This window comes from Hippoglossus hippoglossus, chromosome 14, assembly GCF_009819705.1.
Source record: "Hippoglossus hippoglossus isolate fHipHip1 chromosome 14, fHipHip1.pri, whole genome shotgun sequence".
Taxonomy (NCBI): Eukaryota; Metazoa; Chordata; class Actinopteri; order Pleuronectiformes; family Pleuronectidae; genus Hippoglossus; species Hippoglossus hippoglossus.
In genome coordinates this window covers 23,549,799-23,571,691 of record NC_047164.1, presented here as the reverse complement: position 1 = coordinate 23,571,691, position 21,893 = coordinate 23,549,799, and the positions used below count along the sequence as shown (strand labels likewise).

Here is a 21,893-nt window from a genome sequence, read left to right as displayed (position 1 = left end):
GACGGTCTCATGCACTGGACAGAGTTCACTGGTGTTTGAAACTAAATGTGATTGAGTTTAAGGTTCCAAGTCTTTATGCACAGCTGTCACAGATATGGCGCTCATGAGCTGCTTTCAGACACGCACCGAACTCCGGAGATCCTCCACAGGTTGCATGTGTGAACGCAAAGGTTTGAGTGAGAGCCTCCGGAGTTTCTGCCGACTTCCTCCGCCTGACCCCCCTGGTATAAAGACCGCAGAAACTCCGGGAGAGCCCATGTGAGAACACTGCAGGAGAACCTCTGTGGGATTCACCATGAGCGAGTCGGGTTGTCGATGACGTTTCAAAGTGATTTAAGAAAAACACGTGATCTCTGCAGCAGAATTAATAAGGTGTGTCCTCCCTCTGCCTGTTGCACCCCCCCCTGAATCCTGCAGTGGATTTAATGCGAATGAGTTTTGAGGGGATAAACTCCCTCTGCAATGTCCATGTGTGAAAGGAAACCTGTGGAGAACGTCCTGACCCAATTCTCCAGAGTTCCCCTAGAGGACATATCTGATAACAGCTATGAAAAGCTTGGACTTCATGACAAAACGTGAAAAAAATGTAATTTAGTATTTAAGTTTTGTGAAGTTTGCGTGGGCTGTACAATTTACTCTAAGATTGTTATTCTAGTATTTCCATGTGCCTTGGGCAGGACTTTATTAGAGACAGTAGAGAGAGGTTACAGGGAAATGAGGGAGAGAAATACAATGATGGCTTCTCACCAGGTTTGAGGGCTTAATGTTGCGGTTCACGTAAGCATCTTAACCTCTTTGAGATATGCACCCCAGTCAGAGACTTCTCCTATCGCATCAAGACCAATCAATTGGTCGGATTTGACAAATATGTTTTCCTTTACACTTGAAGATAAAATGTTACATGATAGTTACCTGTCACACACCTTTGTTTCCAGGCTTCGTCACACATTGCTCATCACACCAGTCTAAACCTTCAGGCTGGTGCAGTTACTTATGGATTAAAGTGGCATTGTGGAAAAGTATGGGTATGAGACAAGGAAGCTATTTATAGAATGTGACTCATTGTTTTAAAAATAGTCAGTTGAGTTCACCGGCATTATGGTCCATACATTGCAGTCCCTGTCTCTTTCACACTGTGTCCTCCGCCACACACATCAAGCATCGCTGTGGAGGTTACGTACTTTGTTAATATAATGTACAAATGAAACACGTCACCTCAATTACTCTGTGCTATTCGCAAGTGCTGCCATGGAAACCATTTGGCCCTTTGTCCTTTTTTTGTTTCAACATCACCTTGATGAACAGCTTGTACCTGTTTAGATTATCCTTTTATTCACAGTAGGGACTTCCTGCTGTTGGCTTGTCGCTGTGTAGTGTGACACATAGTTTTGTACACTGTAGTTATGGGAGAATTAACACAGGCTATTGGAGTCTAAATCTAAAAATGTGACACTCATGATTCTTACCCTTTTTAACCATCAATATTCTCATGGCTTACCTCATGAACTTGATGATGTGAGTCCTCAGACAACAGTCAAATCAAGTAATCAAGCATTGAAGCTCTGATACATGAGCTCAGAATTAGGTTCCCAAATATTAAACACTTGTGAATGGATCCTCAAAAATAATTCTTAAAGTTTGTAGCTGTAAACCAACCTCTGTAAATTCTGCCTTTGTTTTTGTTCCTCCTCTCTATCTGTGCAGATGTTCACAGTTTCTTTGTGGAAACTCACCACTCATCACCATCATTTTCTCACAGTCTTTATGTCCTTTTGGTTTTACTCCACAAACAAATCTGTACTGCAAACTTGGATTCGTGCAGTTCGATTTGACAGTTTAACAAAGGTTGATTTACAGCTACAAACTTTGTTTACAAGCTCAAAATCGTTATGATCCTAATTTGAGCCCATACATATGCACACAGCATAACAACCGGCAGATATAAAAGGATGCACATCACAAATTTGAACTGTAAATGTTGAGCACAGGCTTACAACTGCAGAATTCTTATCCAACATATGTATATAATCATCTCCGGCTAGCAGCTGTTCCTATCACAAGCATGGCTTCAGGAAATGAGTAATGAATGCCTCTAAGTGACACAAAGGTACAGAACTGCAGGCACTCAATGTTCAGGTTTATTTCTGTATACATCTTCTCTTTATCACTGTAATTTATTGTCCAATAATGAAATACAGCTTTGATTTGACAATATGGGGATGTAATGGAAATGTCACCTGCACCACTGCAGTCAGGGTCATGCACTGTAGTGTTAACAGATGCTTTGTTTTTTAGCTCTCATCTGATAAAGACATGTTTTATGTTTTATCTCTGGAATAGAGAGCTATCTACCAATGCCATATTCAATGTATTGTATTTAAGTATTTCTAGACTACCGCTGCATGCTATTGACAGTGTAATGTTTCAGCCATTGTCAGTGGCATGCATTGAGAAAGAGATATTCAAGCTAAATGGAACATCATTGATTTTATTACTTTCCCCTTGTGCTTCTCCTACTTTCTCACTTCAGAATATCTGCCATGCTTATGCTGGTGAAATGTGCATTCACACTTATACATGAGCATAAATATGTTTGACAGCACTGTGGTGGGCAGGTGACAGGTGTGTTTATAGTGTTTGTGTGTCTGAAAGACGTGTTGGTGTGGAAAAGAGGGGAACAATTATTGTTTACATCACTGCCTGGAGCCGGAGACATTTGAAATTATAAATGTGGACATGAAGGTGCACCCAGTTACCAGAAGAACTCACACAGAGGGAGTGTGAGTTCCTTCTCTCCTCATGATGCCATTACTCCACATATCTTTACTTAGAAAAGCTCTTTTATCCTTTAAAACAACAGCCCCTTAGTGAGACTATGTGATGTTGGCTAACTGAGTGAGTTAAGCCCATGATATACTAAAAGAGATGTGTATTCACACTAAAGCAATTCTGCATTGGTATTTGCATGTACATGGATGTGCTCCACACAGCAGCCGTTGGCATGCTCGTATTTGCTGTTTATGATGCACCTATACATTACGAGTGTGGGTTTGGGCTTATAGCCTCCATAGGGTGTATTGTTGCCTATTACTTATGAATTTGAGTCATCACAGTGACTGTAGCTTTCTCACAACGCATCACATATCAAAAACATCCAGACTGAATCATTTTTACTGCAGAGTTTGTTTTCCATACGCGTGATATCTCTTCTTGTCCGTTCTGAGGTTTACAGATTAAGCATTTTAGATGTTTTCCACAAAAAAACATGAATCAGCCGCGGTTTTGATCAGTTAATTATGTGTTTGAAGCAAAAATGACAAATTCTCTCAATTCCAGCTCTTTCAATGGGAATTTTTGCTTTTGTTCTTGCTCTGTGACACAACACTGAAATTCTTTTTTCATTCTTTTTTTTTAAAATTACATTTAAATTTTATTAACATGGGCTTTTGGAAGTTGTTTTGGTCTATTTTCTTTCATTTTAATGATTAATTGAGAAAATAATCATCTAGTGGCGTAAATATCGGCTACAGCCATATATTTTATGAAACATCAATTATGGCAGGCGACTGTATTTGCAGAATGATTAGATTATATTAAAACATAACAATATATAGGCTAAAATGTGTCTGTTTCACCAGCACAAGTGATTTCTAATAATCCATAAAATCAATATAAACTCTTAAACCGTTATATTTCCCTCGTCCTCTCGCGGGGTGTGAGTGTTGAGGGTGTGAATCATGTCGCTCCCACCACTGCCCCTGCTGTGCGCCTCTGACGCGCGCACACGTGCTCATGCTGTGGAGACAGAACAAGTCACTGACCGATGCAAACTTCTTCTGAATAGGACTCCGAGTCTTTTAGTTGTCCGCCTGCTCTTTACGCACGTGTGCGCTGATACGCGTGTGAATCCGGGATCTGGCTCGTTCATGTGAGACCCAAACTTGCTGCAGGAGCAGGGACACCGTCAGCTGGCGCGCAGACACGGACGCATGCTTCAGGTTTTTTTTCCTTGTCCTGTTTTGAACAGTAAACAGCGGATGTGTTTTGTACAGTGCCGACGCACTGGGCGCTGTGTCTCTCCCCCCCCGGAGCTCCGCGGCTACCTGGACACACAATCTGGATTAGGACTAATGAACTGGGGCTAAATAATCTCCCCGGGAGCGTGTACGCGACTCGTTGGCTCGCTGTGGGGTTTTGTTTTCTCCACCAGGCTGAGGACGATGTCTGTCCGAGGACACTTTGTCGCTTTTTACAAATGCTCACTTCTGCTGTCTCTGAGGATGTTGCTTCTTGTGCCTGCAGGGTTGCCAGTCCGCAGCCAAGGGGACTCTCAGTCCGACAACAAAGTCATGGACAATATCACCGTCCGACAAGGAGAGACGGTCTTTCTCAGGTGAGTTCAAACCTTCCTCACTTTCTTTTATTTTCCTCTGCGTGTTCTTTCCTGTCGCTCCTGCTTTTGAATCCTATTTCCAAAGTTGAGCGACGCCTGCGGGCTTTAGCAACTCCAGTATTAAGTGGAGGGGAGAGAGGCACACGGCTGAAGCCTTGTCTGTTTTATCATTAAAGACAAGGATGGAGGGTGGGGGGCCTGTTCGGGGGATTAGTCTCTGTAAAACACTCAATTGAGAAGCCATACTCCTGCTAATCTCCAGCAGCTGTTAACCACAGATTGAGCGGTTTTAATTGTTGTGTGATGGTGCAGAACTAAAGGTGGAGGGGAAAGGTGTGTGTGTGTGTTCTAGGTGGGAGAGGGGACCGTGTTCAAAGTGTCTGCTGAGGCTGCTGATGAATCTCACACACACACACACACACACACACACACACCCTGTAAACGGTGTAGTCGTGGGAATGTGTTGACCAGCAATTCTTAAAAGATGGGAGACTGTCTGTGGTGACCTTTCCCCTCCTCTGCGCCCTCAGAGGCTTACTGAGCATGGAGGGATTTATGCTGCTTTCAAGTGCTGTCGGGAATGTCCAGTGGGTCAACACGGACAGCGATCACACTTGGCTGAGAGGGGAGGGGGTTTCTTTAGGTCCAGAGTTGTGTGGGATGTGTGGGAGGGGGAGGGCATGGCAGCAGATGGTGGAGCTGCGCTGCTGAGGTGTGTTTTGAGGCTGTCTAAACTCTGCCATTGACATATTTTCCAAGCTTTTCTAGCCAATAGGAATTCCAGTATTTTCACTTGATGGACTTGAGGACAGGATGTAAAAATTACCCCACTGATAAGCATTAGCATATAGGTAACGTATCATAGCGTAACGTAGCACAAAGCTACTTCATTAGAAATCCTATATTTTAATGAGTTTTACCTGAGCTCACTACAGTCCTTCACTTGTTGGTAATTTAGAAATGATTGGTTCAACTTCACTCATAAAATTAAATAAAACCATTTTCTTGAAACGTTGTTGTATTACAGAACACTATCTCTTCTGTAAAATAGCTTACTATCGATAATATTTAGCTAACTTAATTATCATCCTCAACACTCATGGCAGTAAACATGAACAAAGAAGCCACAAAAAGCTAATTGCGACACAAGGTCTTATTGGACACAGTCAGACCAAATATACTGGATAATGCAACATGTTGTTTCTTGCATTAATTTGTACTTCACGAATTACAAACTGGTCTCTAGGGTTCGTTTGGTTCCAGCAGGTCGCCAGTGAGGTGAGCAGGAGCTCAACCTGGCTGTGGCTTCATTGACTGTGAACTCACACGCTGAGGAGAGGACACAGCTCAGGATTCTTACAATAGTACAGCAAGACAAACCAACACTGTGGTTCTGTGCTTCTCTGGGTTCTTTTCTATGTAATACTTTAAGAGTCCCTGTCCAACACCATGCTGGCCTGCGTCTGGTTGATGGGGGACCATTTCAATTCATAAAAGTTTTATCACTGCAATGTCCTGCATTGGTTTTCAGTTTAGACATTGTGATGGGCCTACGGGGGTAAAATAAATCAATAATAATCCAGCGGCTTTACAGACCTCAACTGATAAATCCTCATGTCCTTTGAAGTGGCCTTAATAGGCCCTGCAAATGATGCAATGAGCTGAGGTAGTTGGGGAAGGGGGTAGGGGGGGCAATGATGATGGTGGAAGGTCGATGGCGGAAGGTGGCGGAACGCGGCTTCACCTGCAGGGTTGTTTGCATGATGGTCTGCATGATTGTTTGTATTAAGCAGGAGCTAAAACATTACGTAAAATAAACTTGTTTGATAACAATCGATAGAAACACCCACATCTTGAATTCCACACACATAAGGAACCACAGGCTCTTGTTGAAATGCTGGAGAGTCCCAGTCGAGTGCTCCACTGTCCTGACGGTCAGCTCTCACTGCTGAGCCCCTTCAGCACCGTGGACAGCACTCTGCCATGTCAGTAATTACAGGCTGCTAACCATCATGATGTGAGCAAGTCAGCAGAAACTCTGTGTTCCTGCTGTAAACGTTCATTCATTCTTCTCTGATCATTAATATAATGTTAGGCCTAAGCCCGCCTGCTCAATATGGCTATTGTTGTAGATTAAAACGCATTGTATAATTATTATAACTCCACAGTTCAGCCCTACACAGGTCAATTGCAGTGGCAAGGCTGAACATTCTATGATTAACATCAGTCCCCCAGGGTGAGTGGTAACAGCTGTTTCAGTCTTAAATTGTGCCGCTCTACGTTGCTGAGTGCCCACAGTGTCAGAGAGGCATTCGAATCCAAACCACATGCTGTTACGAGGCGGCCTGCTTGACTCGCAGCACTGTCCAGTTGTCCACATCTGAATGAGTTCAGTTTCTGCAACTCATTGTTTGTTCCTGAGATCGGGCTCCTTTTATTTTCAAAGCTGTACAGGATCTAGACATTGGAGAACAACTTCAGTTGTTGAGCAAGCAGAGGATTGTTTTGCCTGATCCGTGCCTTTATGTAAGGTCTGTATCTAATTTAATATGTCAGCAGTAGAACAAATCAGTTTTACATAACTTCTGTCAGCAGGGTACACTGATGATTTTTTAAATTCGTTCTGGTCAAAGGTTTGTTCTCCTTTTTTCTTTTATTATTACATATGCCTTAGAGACAGGCTGAAGCCAGAATTTTAAAGTGGGACAATGGACCGTTCTGTAGGTGTGAACAGGCTGCCTGCCAGCCAGTCAGGACTGGCTTCTTTTCCAGCTCCCACCAGGACAGTTTATAATAAGCCTTACTGCAACATCGACTTCAGACTCCTTCTCACTCTGTTAGTATATAGTCAACACATACTGGGTGACACAATGACCAAAAACCCAAACAATACTGTATCAGTGGTGGGCTTACATTGCTACAAAAATATCCAACAGCACATTTGAGGCACATGAGAAATATGGTAAGATGAGACGCACAAAGTAAAACCAGTAGCATACATAATGAAAGGCCACCCTCCATCAGCTAGCTGAGCCAATTTGTATTACCTTTATGGTTCCTGGGAAATTTGGATTTGTTGCGTTCCTCTGGCACAAATGATGTTGTAGATGTTGGACTCACCACCCCTGTGGTGCTCTGTGCTAACAAGCTCCCCATTGCCCTTTCTGACAAGTGCCAAAACTGAGGGTGGTATCACATTTTAAATTAATGAAAGTTAGAGCTGCCATTTTCCTTTGTGCTTGTGTTGTTGTCAGCGTTGTGGCCTAATTTTTGGAGATACAGTATAAGTAACACTAATTATCAGTTTATCTCAATGTGGTCTGAGCCCCTCAGTTTTGCTGCTGCTGAAACCTCCTGGGGAGAGAGAACAACGGTATTACAGAATCACAAATTATAGACACACAATGTACATAAATCAATACTTGTACAACAATGTGGAGCGTTTTAAACATTGTGTAAAAACATAATAATCCATGAGCACGATAAAAGTTCCTTGTTAACAAGTTTCTAGTTTCAAAGGAGAAAATGTGCAAACCTGTCTTTCTGTTGATTAGATGAATATATAACCAGAGGCAGAGCGTGATTTTTTGCCAAATTGTGATGCAGTTTGATTGCATCCACAACCGGATGATGGGGGAGTCTCTGTCTGATTGACCGAGCTGAGCTCGCCTCACAAACACCGTCTCCCCACTGCAAAAGCAAACTATAAACTATTTTCAATCAGTGACCATAAGTCTGTATCAAATCCCCTTAATAAAGTGCCTCCTTTATGCTTTGAGAGCTGTAGAGCAGCAGACTATAGCACCTTATGCCACAATGTGGGAAACATTTAGCTACAATAAAATAACAAATAGATACAACAAAATTTAATTGCTGCAAAATGAAACCCGTCCAGAAAGGGCAGTCCATGTTGTACTCGTATCAATTTCTTATTTAAAGCCATATGTATATCTCCTCAAAATGAAATACAGTAAGTGTGCTACCATCTTGTTTTACCTGATTCCGCTTGCTGTTGAAACAGCCCAGTGGAATAAAACCTTTCAAAGCATAACGATAACAGGAAATGGAAGAAGCTGCCCTCTGTGTTGTCACTTTATTGAATTTGTATTTTCTTCCTTCCTTCTCTTTTCCTGACGCTCTGTTGATTGGCTGCTGTCGGCTCAAGGGTTTCTCTGTTTCTCCTTATGTGCAACAAGCTGTTAAATCTCTCTGTGGTATATATGAGGATGGCAGTTCAATGCTCCGATATTGGGTATGATCAAAGTTTTCTGGACAAGCGAGAGAGTGAACGCTACTTTTTGTCAGCACTGTGCTTTACATTTAACGGACTATACCCCAACTAAATAAGAAGCACATTAATTCCCCAAGGCTCTGGCCACTCAAATGGACTTAAAAGGAGACCGGCTGCCTCCTGAGAGTGCGATTAATAAATGTCACCACAGTGGCCGAGGTGGGCCGACATCCTCCTGAGACGCTTATCTACCTGCACAGACCACTCCGGTCTCAGAACCACATCATGTTGACATTTATTCCTTTCTCGAGCTGCCTGATGAACACATCTGTGATTCAGGTTAAATTATTCAGGGATGAGGCTCCATTCCAGACAGGGCTCTGCTTTTAGTTGCCTTGATATTTAGTTTGCATGTAGAAATGTTTGCTTGACACATGCATGTATTTGTTTTCTTCCACGTTGCTTTCAGCTTGTTCAGTGTATTGTTGCTGTGAATGGAGCTCGATCAGTGTGCGCAAAGCCTTGCTCTCAGCTATGAAGATATTTCCATCCCGTCCATGTGAGGAGCTAAAGCATCCCGCTTGTTAGGATGACATTCATTTTATTCTTCATATGCCACGGGCCAAGATCAGAAAGCTGATAATTTGATTTCACAGAGGGATGCTAACGATTCCCACTGTAATTCCATTTTCTTTCACCTCGCATCGTCTAGGCAGGCTGCCATCCATCAGCACCACGTTTTCAGTTATTGTCTTCTCTGTTATTGTCCCAGAAAAGACCATCAAAATAAAATGGCAGCAGAATGGGATCGCTCTACAATTTCATCAGTTAACAAGATTTTATAGATCCCTTTCTAATAGAGTTGTAATATAGCTGAAAGCCTTTTTCCTCATTTAATTAAGGGCTCCGAGATGAATTTGTGTGCCTCTCCTCTGAGTGTTTATCGCTCAGTATAAGTGGCAAAGAATGACGTCTATGTTGTCAGTGAAATGACTGCATGCTGTGAACATGCACAGTCTGTAGATCCTAAATCCTTGTCTGTGTTGTTTGAATCATTCAGTATTAGGGGATATTAGCAGAGTATAGTAGGGTTCTTGTCAGTCTTTGTGGATAGCACATGGATTTCATGAGTTCTGTGTGGTGCTGAAATCTTCCTGACAATTTTGGAATGCAAATCTATTTTCACACGCATATGTTATGCATATTTTATGCATATTTTACACGTAACTGTAAACATACAGTTTCCCTGAGATCATTGTATACAGGTTTTATATATAGTTGTCATCACACAGACAAACAAATTAAAACATTCATATGGTTAAAATAGCAGTGAATAGAACCTTAAACCCTCTATAACAGATTTTTTTTGCCTCTTGGGGGCAGTGGAAAACAAGTTCCAAAATATAAATATCATCTTTAAACAACGTTTTACTCTTTTATATCCATCAGTTACATTCACTTTATAAATGGGAAGGTCTGGTCCAACTGATGAGATTTCTTCAATATTCACATGCTCTCTTTTGTGAAACTCATACATATAGTCTTTTGGGAGATTTCATCAAGCTTCAAATGAATAAATGAGGTCTTGAGGTTGTCAAAAGCCGACTGTAACATGAGGACGACCTGGTTTGCAGTACAGCTGATGGCTTACAATTATATTACATGAAATAGAAGTATACAAGTAGACATCATAATGCACAATTGAAAAATATGATGTTTTGATTAAATAGAAGGATATCTGTTATTGATCCTTGCGGGACACCTTTTATCAAGCATGAAACTTGATTTGACACTGGTGGAATAAAACATACAAAATCCCAAATTATATGACTTCATTTGTAATTCACAAATAGGGGATGGAAGTATAACCTCTTGTTGATTAATAATTTGCAAGAAATACATGTATAACTCTTTTGTCCTTAAAGCATTTTTATACCAACTTGCTTCTGTAATTTGATGGCGTTCAGGTTGACACAGGATAATATGATAGCACAGCCTTAATGGAAACCTATGGGCAGTTCCCCAGGATTGTGTTGAGATGGTTTTCAACAATAAAGATACAGCAAGTTGAAGATGTCTTTAGTTTCTGAGTGAACTGAGGTTCCATCAGGCATCCAAAGAAAGTGCAGTTTTTAACATATTTAGCCATTAATTCACACATTTCTTTATTAAGATTTGTGTCTTAATCGAGGACACAATAGATTGTGTCTCGTGTTGGATTTCATGACATTAAGTCATGCAGATGCTCTGGGAAACAGCTTGGCCTACATTTAATACAGTGGATTACAGTCAGGATTTGCTCAACAGTGGAACAACAGTGGTTCATCGTCAGTAATTTCGGGAAGTTGTCTTTTTTTTTTCTCAGTCTCCCCTCTCACACTTGTCTCCCTTTGAAGTGATTTAATTTCGCCTTGAATGCTGTCCAGGAAATTACAAAGCCACTGTAAAGAAGTGCGGCTGATTGGACGAGTGCCCTTGTGTGAACATTAATTTTCCGGCTATCCAGGAATTTTGAAATGAGTAGGCTACTGAGCAGGTTGGAGCGAGCAGATTGATTTTTAAAGCCATAACCCCCAGCAATGTGAAACTTTCCATTTTACAAAGTTGATAATCTGATCGGATTGTTGCTCAAGTAACAAAACTGAAGCTGGTGTTTAGTTCTATCAAACTACTTAAGACTGCAAATAAACTACTCCATGTAAAACCCTAACCACTGTTTCAGAAATCCGAGGTAAATCATGTTCTTACATGGGGAGGCTGTGGCTCAGGAGGTAGAGCGGGTCTAATCTAAATATGAACGGTTGGATCATCGTCTTTCCCATTCCGCATCCCAAAGTGTCCTTGGGCATGGTACTGAACCCCAAAATTGTCCCTGATGACTGTGCCTTCATGATTTAAAACATGATCTGTAATTAATTTAATTTATACTGTACTGCAATTAAATATAAATAATATAACTATGAAAATATGGACCATAATTGATTTAAATCTTTTGGAGCTGATTAAACCCCTGGAAGTCACAAAGTATCCTCATGGCCTTAAAATGGCTCGCATGTTACTCTCCACCTGATGACGGATATTAAGCTTTCGCAGTTATATAAATTGTATGTCTCCCCCACAGGTTGATGGGATCACTTCGTAGGAATAAGACATAGTGAAAACACTCATTTGATATACATTTATTTATTTATATATATATATATATATATATATATACACTACCGTTAAAAAGTTTGGGGTCACTTAGAAATTTCCTTATTTTTCAAAGAAAATCACTGTTTTTTTTTCAATGAAGATAACATTAAATTAATCAGAAATACACTCTATACATTGTTAATGTGGTAAATGACTATTCTAGGTGGAAACGTCTGGTTTTTAATGAAATATCTACATAGGTGTATAGAGGCCCATTTCCAGCAACTATCACTCCAGTGTTCTAATGGTACATTGTGTTTGCTAATCGCCTTAGAAGACTAATGGATGATTAGAAAACCCTTGAAAACCCTTGTGCAATTATGTTAGCACAGCTGAAAACTGTTTTGCTGGTGAGAGAAGCTATAAAACTGGCCTTCCTTTGAGCTAGTTGAGTATCTGGAGCATCACATTTGTGGGTTCGATTATACTCTCAAAATGGCCAGAAAAAGAGAACTTTCATGTGAAACTCGCCAGTCTATTCTTGTTCTTAGAAATGAAGGCTATTCCATGCGAGAAATTGCGAAGAAACTGAAAATTTCCTACAACGGTGTGTACTACTCCCTTCAGAGAACAGCACAAACGGGCTCTAACCAGAGTAGAAAGAGAAGTGGGAGGCCCCGGTGCACCACTCAGCAAGAAGACAAGTATATTAGAGTCTCTAGTTTGAGAAATAGACGCCTCACAGGTCCTCAACTGGCAGCTTCTTTAAATGGTACCCGCAAAACGCCAGTGTCAACGTCTACAGTGAAGAGGCGACTCCGGGATGCTGGCCTTCTAGGCAGAGTGGCAAAGAAAAAGCCATATCTGAGACTGGCCAATAAAAAGAAAAGATTGATATGGGCAAAAGAACACAGACATTGGACAGAGGAAGATTGGAAAAAAGTGTTATGGACAGACGAATCAAAGTTTGAGGTGTTTGGATCACACAGAAGAACATTTGTGAGACGCAGAACAGGTGAAAAGATGCTGGAAGAGTGCCTGACGCCATCTGTCAAGCATGGTGGAGGTAATGTGATGGTCTGGGGCTGATTTGGTGCTGGTAAAGTGGGAGATTTGTACAAGGTAAAAGGGATTTTAAATAAGGAAGGCTATCACTCCATTGTGCAACGCCATGCCATACTCTGTGGACAGCGCTTGATTGGAGCCAATTTCCTCCTACAACAGGACAATGACCCAAAGCACACCTCCACATTATGCAAGAACTATTTAGGGAAGAAGCAGGCAGCTGGTATGCTGTCTGTAATGGAGTGGCCAGCGCAGTCACCAGATCTCAACCCCATTGAGCTGTTGTGGGAGCAGCTTGACCGTATGGTACGCAAGAAGTGCCCATCAAGCCAATCCAACTTGTGGGAGGTGCTTCAGGAAGCGTGTGGTGAAATTTCTATAGATTACCTCAACAAATTAACAGCTAGAATGCCAAAGGTCTGCAATGCTGTAATTGCTGCAAATGGAGCATTCTTTGACGAAAGCAAAGTTTGAAGAACAAAATTTATATTTCAAATAAAAATCATTATTTCTAACCTTGTCAATGTCTTGACTATACTTTCTATTCATTTTGCAACTCATTTGATAAGTAAAAGTGAGTTTTCATGGAAAACATGAAACTGTCTGGGTGACCCCAAACTTTTGAACGGTAGTGTATATATATGTATGTATATATATATGTATGTATGTATATATGTATATATATATGTATGTATGTATATGTGTATATATGTGTATGTATGTATGTATGTATGTATGTATGTATATATGTGTATATACATATGTATGTATGTATGTATATACGTATATATGTATATATGTGTATATATGTGTGTATGTATGTATGTATATATATATGTATATATGTGTATATATGTATGTGTGTGTATATATATATATATGTATGTGTGTGTATGTATGTATGTATGTATGTATGTATGTGTGTATATATGTGTGTGTGTGTGTATATATATATAACTTTTGAACGGTAGTGTATATGTATGTATATGTGTGTATATATATATATATATATATATATGCATGTATGTATGTGTATATATATGTATGTATGTAGAGTGGAGACATGGTAACAAGATTCAAATTTGACTTTGAAGGGTGTCTTTAACACTTCAATATAATATTATATACTTTTTGTTTCATTTCAGTATATATTAAGTTGGTATTGAACACGTTGGTCCTGTCTGGGTATTACAAGAGGAATTAAGTGGAAGAGAGGGGGAGTGCTCTGGATTATGTGCTTAAAAGATTCTCAGCTCCACCTCCCCTTTAGCACAAAGATATCAATACTACAGGACCCCATCCTCATGCACACACACACACACACACACACACACACACACACACACACACACACATGCTGTCTTCGACCACGAGGATTAGTTTTGGATATACCTCTCCGTGGCTTTGGAAGACCAAGCACAGGCACGGTGTTTTACACAGAACTCCCACAGAGGTCATAAAATCTGCAAAGGTATGAAACATAATTGGGTAAAAAATCAATAAGTTATACAGTAATGACAAACAAAAAGGTTCTTCTGGGTAGAGGTAAAGGGTTTGAGCAACAAACAGACAAGAATGCAGAGAATAGAATCTGCTTTAAACATTTCCGACAGTTTGGTCTTCAAGTAGGGAAATCAAAGAAACTGAATAGAGGCATCGTTTTTGGCTTCAGGGAATTGTGACATTTTCTCTTTTTTTGAGGATCTCTGTGGATCTGTATCTATTAATCGAGAAAAATTAAAATAATGATTATAATGAAAACAATAGTTGTAGCACAATACAGTCTTCAAATAAAACTTTCATTTTATACCACTCTCAATCAGCGTGGGATGTGGAGCGATACATTTACACGAGCATCTGAACAGTCAGATATTTAAAGCAAACCTGCTCATACTCTTAGCCTTGTTTACTTATTCAAACTACACTGTATGCATCTGTGAGTGGTTCTATACACCAGTGGTAAACAGACACAGTAGCTCCAGTGTCTGGCATCTTCTGCCCATGAAACGATTGGTGAGAACAAACGAGGGATAGAATGAGCTCGTCTGATCAGTGTGAGTACCGCACCTCTTCTTCCACTCAAAGGCAGCTGGCATTCAGGTGGAAAACAAGCTGCTTCATGTCGTTTTCAGCCTTAACAAATCTAACAATCTTCTTCTCTGGCTGACACAAGTTTTTAGTGACTTCACACTTCAAAGTGGAGAGACAAGGAGAGTGGGGTTAGAACAGGTAGGGCTCCGGGCTGAAGCTCTAACACACCCTTCATGGCTGATCAGAAACTGCCTGCTTGTGTGCGTGCGTGCGTGTGTGTGTGTGCGTGTTTGTACTTGTACTTGTCTTTGTTACCTCTTTAGCAAAGCACAAACACTGAGTTTGTCAGGACCAGTGGACCTCAAGGGGACCAAAGCCCCATATGTGTGCTAGTTGTTTATCTCTTTCCTTATACAACAAGAACTTGGGTGAGGATTAACAGGAACGGGTCAAATATACTGAGCTCCTATGTCATGGTAACAAGAAATATTAAGCATCAGTGAAATTGTGGTAAATAAGACATTTGGTAATGGCAAATTGTCAAATATATCACATAGCAGTATTATACATAGTTTACTGGGTAGCTCCCTCACCCCTCCCTAATATCTGAGTGTTTGTTTGTACGTGTCATATACAAAACCGTACCTCCCCATACTCACCCTGCCAGGGCTGACGTGTCCACTTATAAGGTTTCAATCGGGGGGGAAAAGTTGCTGTACGTGAAAATATTCTGCTGCAGTGAGTGTCCTTCCTGTTAAATTTTGCTTCAGAGGTCAGCGGGGACATTGGATGTGATCAAGTCTCTGCGCTCTGAGGGTTATGGTTGTTGGGAAGATTGCAAAGGAGTGTATGTGTCGGGGAGGAGGAGAGGGCAAGGTCAACAACAGGGACCAAGTGTTATATACCATAAAATAGCTAGATTTATTGGACAGGCAATTTAACTATGAGTGCATCAACATGTAATACACTCAGTGTAGTAAATCATAGTTATTCAGGTGTGGGAGGGATGGAAAACATGCCTGTGGGGGTTTAACCTCTATCAGACAAAGGTTTCCCCCACTGCTCGTGGTTGGGCCACAATGTATCTGTCATTCTGTATTACTCTGTTCAGAGCAAGTATCTTGACATCTTCTGGCCACAGCCTGCAGATATCCATTCATAATCCCCATGACATTGTGTCTCATGCCCTCATCAGCTGAAAACCCTGCACCAACTCTACAGACCCATATCCAGATATGAAGTGCATCTGTATTCCTGTCCTCACTTCAGTTATTTTCCTCTATCCTTAGTCTTTTAATGCAGGTGCATCAGGAATGGAATTAAAAAGTGTGTTCTGTTTTCATTCTGTGTACAGAATAATAACTGTGTGCTGAATAGTAATATATAATTTACATTATAATGAAAAACTGATGAGGATTCCTAGTCACTCTTCACTCTTCCAAAACGAAATGAGAGCATTGAAATGTCCGCCGTGACGGTGTAAAAATGTCTTATTTCCAGGTCAAGTTAGGGTCAAGGCGTAAGTTACGGTTCAATAAGGGACTTGGGATGTAACAGGGGATGCTCATGGTCACCCAAGGAATACTGAAGAGTGTTTTTGTGACTCTTGACTTTTTCTTTAGTACCACCATCAGACCAATGCAAGAAGTCTGTGTTTCAGAGGCAGATTTCCGTGGAATTTACTGAGCATACAAATCCATGCTTCCTGGAACCATTGCAGTCCTTTTGGGTGACACACAGGTCACTATTACAACTTTGCAAGGATGCTTAGAAAATTTACCACACACAAGATCATAAAGGTTATAATGCTAAACACCTTCATGATCAAGCATTTGCTATTTTAATTGAATGATGAACTTTTTTTTTATTTCAGCAAATATATCATTCTTTGTCTGTTCATCATAATAAAGTTATAATTTTTAAGAGTGTAATAAAAATGGAGGTGAATAATCCTGTCGTGTAAACTACTTGATTAAAAGATTTCACTCAGCCGAGTAGAACAGAGTGTAATTGCAGTTTGTGTTTTGTGTTGCTCAGTGCTCCTAAACCTAAATTGTCAAATTTACATCATCTCTTTTGTCTTGAATTGATTGTTCCCAAATGCGGAGCTCGTTCCAGATGGTACTTGCACATGCACAAATGCCATTAAAGTGAAATGCCCACCGGCCTTCTTATATTTAGGGCAGTTGATAAGTCAGTTATCATCAGTCTGCGATGAGGATGCTAAGGTTCTATTCCTGTGTATCGCTGCTCCATTAACCAAACAGAGATACGATGCACTGCTGGGAGTCATCTTGAGGATAAAGTGAAATCAGGTGGTATTCGAAGCAGATTAACTTCCCTTGAGCAGCAGTTCACCTCACTTACCTAAAGCACTCAGATGTCTGATTCTATAGTGGGAGCACAGATCCACTATACTAGAGATTAGGGAATTCTTCATGCACCAATTTTTTAATGCACCGGGGAGCTTTACAGAGAAGGTAAGGCAGGCATGTTTCGAGTCACCACTACTTTTGTTCATAGACTCTTTCCTCACGTCTGAGAGGGTCTGCGTTACAGTGCAACGCAATATATGTATGCAGGTGTAGAGCTGCAGTATTGTTGTGTTCATTCAGAGAGAACTACACTCCTGGTGTTTCTATTCATCCCTGTAATACAGTATGAAATGAGAAATAGTCCCAGAGTGCAGCATTTACTTTAGCTTGCCTTCTTGAAAAGTATCTTTCTTCGTTTTCTTCTTTGTAAACCAGTCAAAATTGTCCAACAATGAACAGGTTATTTCAGCTTGACAAAGGATGCACTGAGCTCTCTGATTGCCGAACAAACATACACTTGGTATTCTGCTTTAGTCTTTGTGAAGCACATCGTTTAAAATTGTTTTTTTTTCTACAAATCTCTTTACAAACATCTTTTTCAAATCTTTGGACAAACACGCTGCTTCTAGAGGAGGACAAATCAGTCAAATAGTAGTGATAATAAGCCAACAGCCTTATTAAATTTGAATGCTGCTCTGATTCTGCAAATCAAATGTATCCCCTTTCAGATCTATTCGAAGTTAGTTGCAGTCTTTGAATTCAAAACATGTTTTCATTATTCACTGCAGTAAAACAACTTGTAAATATTTTTATGTATCGTAATGACACACTGACACAAATCAAACCTAATAAACTGTAACTTCTAATGGACAAATAAAAAAATAAAGTCATCATGCTATCGCGGGTCACAGAACCAGACACAGTGTAGCACAGGTGGTGGGCTCAGTTAAAACAGTCGTCACAAATGCTGCCAGATCTTATTTAACAGGATGATGAAGATGTTTGGCTGAGCAGTGGTTGTGTCGTTTTGCTAAATTTGATGAAATGTGTCCCAACTTTGGAAAACACACATCATCTGATTTAGTTTTGTTCATTCATTTGTTGTAGAATAACTGCTCTAGTGTCAGGTAAAGGCTAAAGAGACCGATCAGAGACGGTGGATGGATTTGTTGTAGGAGAGTTTCAGCTCAGCACTCTCACTTTGATCTTTTACGCTGCATTTGGCTGTGGGCAGCCTCACTCCTCCGCTGCACATGAAGATATGTGTGTGTGTGTGTGTGTAGATTAGAAGTTTCTACCTCACGATGCTGCAAACTTCATCAAACAAAGTTTACATATTAATGTTATCAGGTTTCCATTTGGCATTAATTGACATATTTGAGCTTTTGCTTCCCACTTTGACACCAAACCCTTCACCTTGTTTGTTGTCTCTCCTCTCGTCATGTGACAAAAACGCCGCTGCTCTGTGATGTGAATCTATTACTGCATAGAGCAGACACTTTCAGTTCATGACTGCAGCCTCAGACTAAGTATTGATAACTAATAGCGTAGAGTAGAGATTTTAATTTGATAAATGAGGGTGCTGCTGCTGATACATGAAAACATGAAATGGAGGCTGGCAGATTATGTAATCAGTGGGTACCTGAACACTGTGTAAAGACAGTAACGCTGATGTAGCGTTAAGATGGATTTGCACTCGTTGTAAAAAGGGGCACCAGCTCCTATCAGAGCATGTGTATAGAGTTTAATTAATAATCAGTCTCAAATCATTAAGTCATGAATTCTCGACTCAATGGATCTCCTTCTTCAAAAGAACACACGATGCAACAATAGATACAAAACTATATGAGATGTAATAACTACGAGGAAGGGATATTTACAAGGATGATTAATATGTAAAATGGAATAAATGAAACATCTAGATTTATAGAATTTGAAAGGTGATAGTGTGGGTGATGGTGAAAGAAGATACGTTAAACTGTGGTAACTTTAATGACAACAAATCTGTAAATGAGTGAATTGATCTCCAAAGGTCAAATTAGAGATTGTACTTCTGGTAACGGCATCAACCCAGTCATTAATAGCAGAATGGAAAAATTGGGCCGAGCCTACCTGAACAAGTGCCGCTGTGCTATGGACCTTCTCGGCTGGAACTCAGACCATGTACAGTGGCTGGTTACCTCAAGTCGGGTCCAGGTGGGTTCTCCATGAGACATCGTCAGTTGTTCAGCAGGGTGTTCTACCAGTGGTCTCAGCTGTGAGGCCTCTTCTCCAGGCACTGGATCTCTCTCAGGTGACTCTGATGGTGCAGTATTTCTTACTGGTTGCTGTGACTTTATTACCATTCAGAAATGCATGCAGCAAGGGAAACCAAACATAACGTACATGTGTTTATATGGTAAATGTGTAGATTAGAGATGCACGGTATAAATCTGTCCGATATATTATCGGCCCGATATTGGGAATTTTATATTATTAGTTATTTATCGGAAGTGGAAATTATAGCCGATAAAACGTCCGATAAACATCTGGTCGCACTCAAGAAGTCATTCATCTGTGCCTGTCCATACCAGCGTGTGATGTGTTTAAGTTGCCATTGTGGACATTTTTCATTTTGCAACAAATGTGCAAAGGTTCCAAGAGGGGGAAACATTTAAACAATACCAATCTCATAAGTCACCTTAGAGTCTGTCATCGTGACAACTAGGAATACGAGGCGCTTGCAGCCAGTGTTAGTGAGATAAAAAAAGGCGTGCATACACTACAGGCTATGATCTCCTTTTTAAGAAACGTGAAATTATTATCAGTATTGGTATCGGCCATGGCAAGCATGCAATTATATGTTATCGTATCAGCCGGAGAAATCCATATCGTGCATCCCTACTGTAGATGCATGTTAGAATATCTTATTTTATCAAATTAACTAAAATCCGTAAGAAACAATATTGAAACACATCACACTCAGCCAGTTCCGTCCAAATAATCCAGAGTCCCGGGCATATGTCCGTTTTGTCGGGTTAGAAGCAGTTTGTTTGGATGAGCAGCAACTCTTGGTTTTGGTTTCCTGTCCAAAATGGAGGTTTTATAGTGTAGTGATTGGGAAGAGGTCAACCTGCAGGTCATAGTAGCTGGTTTCCCACCTTTGGCTCAGTGGGGCCTGGAGCTCGGCTAAACTGACTACCACACATCTATGGAAGTGATTCCAAATGGAAGTAGCAATCCCAACTACAGCTGTGTAGCTGTGTCCAACTTCATGTGAAACCTACATACACAATTGCCAATGGTGGTGAATCCTCTGACTGTCCCATCCTGCAAAAGGAGTTCAGGTTCACCCCCCCCCCCCCTGTTTTGTCTTGGTGTCCAATCTGTATTGCATCCAAGTGAATATTGTCAAGGAAAGCACTGTCTATGCTTTATATTGAAACCTTTCTTTACAAATGAATACAGATGGAAACTAATGTATAGAAATTACAACACATCACGAAATCTATTACTTTCTATATGTGTTGTGTAGTCACATTTTAAAAGCTGTTTTATTTTTTTTTCTGTTATGATCACACAACAGGAGTCAATAGACATCCATCAGTAAGGAAATTGGTTTTCTACACCGATACTTTTTTTTTTTTTTTTGTGCAGCGACTGTTAATGATCTTCCTGAGTTTCTGAGACAACTGACACAAATAGGATGATAATGTTTGTTCTATATTCTTTTCTTCACCACCTTCATTGTCTGTGTTCTTCTTGGGTTTTTCTGGCTGTTGAGTGGGATAATAGTCCACTTCTGGTATCTACAGGCTGTGAGTGGTTCCTTTAGGTGCTGGTGCTTCTTGTCTTGAGCCTGAACACTTCTTGGCATATTTTCAGTTCAGTGCCACGGGGTTGAATGTCTCCTTGCTAATGTCCAAGTGGGCAGTAGGAGACAGAGTAAGTATTGATGTGTACGTCTGGGATTCCTGCTACTCCAATATGAAAGTTCTTCTCTTCTTCACTGTGTACAGCAGAGTCCAAGAAAGCCAAGTTGCTTTTAATGTCCTCTTTTGTAAACTTGTTAAAGCTTTGACTTCCAAAGTTTGCTTCTATTCCATGTGTCATCAAATATCCATTATCCTATCTTAGGCCCTGCTTCAATGTCGAGGTTGGCCACCATGCTTTTGTCTGTAAAACCACCCGTTGCACTGAAAATAGAAATAGCAAAAGCATCAGCTAAAATATATAACTAAAGCCATTGACAGTTTCATTGCAACTGACCTACAGCCATTTTCTGTAGCCTAAAGCAAGAGCTTTAGAAAGCCGCTTGCAGTGGAGCTGGAGTTGAAATACCATCAAGGAAACAAAAAACCTTTTCAGTGTAGTCGAACCAAATCTCTACAGAGAAACAAGATGGGATGTGGTGGAACGCTTGAAGGCAGCGAACTGCATTTGGCTAACAACAGACAGGTGGACCACTTGTACTACACTGAGCTATATCACAGTAACAGTATACATGGGAGATGGAGAGGTACATCAATTCACCCATTGCAGAAGTCCATAAAGCAGCTGCAGGAGAATGGGAGCTAAACATTTCCGTGGTGACAGACAACACGAGAAACACTGTCAATGAAGGGAGCTGTAGTCGTTTTGGATCTGTACTGCAGCAATTGGCAGTAATATTTGATTTAGGGGATTTAAGACTTTCAGTGTCTCGTGTTAAGTGCTTTTGTTGTTATCGCAGATTATATTTCGT

At 40.6% G+C, this 21,893-nt stretch overlaps 1 protein-coding gene across 3 annotated transcripts in view; it reads left to right on the top strand.

The window, feature by feature from the left end:
* Positions 1-21,893, top strand: part of ntm (neurotrimin) — a 385,813-nt gene that overhangs the window by 264,318 nt on the left and 99,602 nt on the right. The window contains exon 2 of one of the 3 annotated variants that reach the window (XM_034606829.1): positions 4,303-4,393. In XM_034606829.1, coding sequence (XP_034462720.1) covers positions 4,303-4,393 — 91 coding nt within the window. Of the gene's footprint in view, positions 1-3,781; positions 4,394-21,893 lie in introns of those variants that run through there. The other 2 variants (XM_034606830.1, XM_034606828.1) reach the window with 2 other exon arrangements.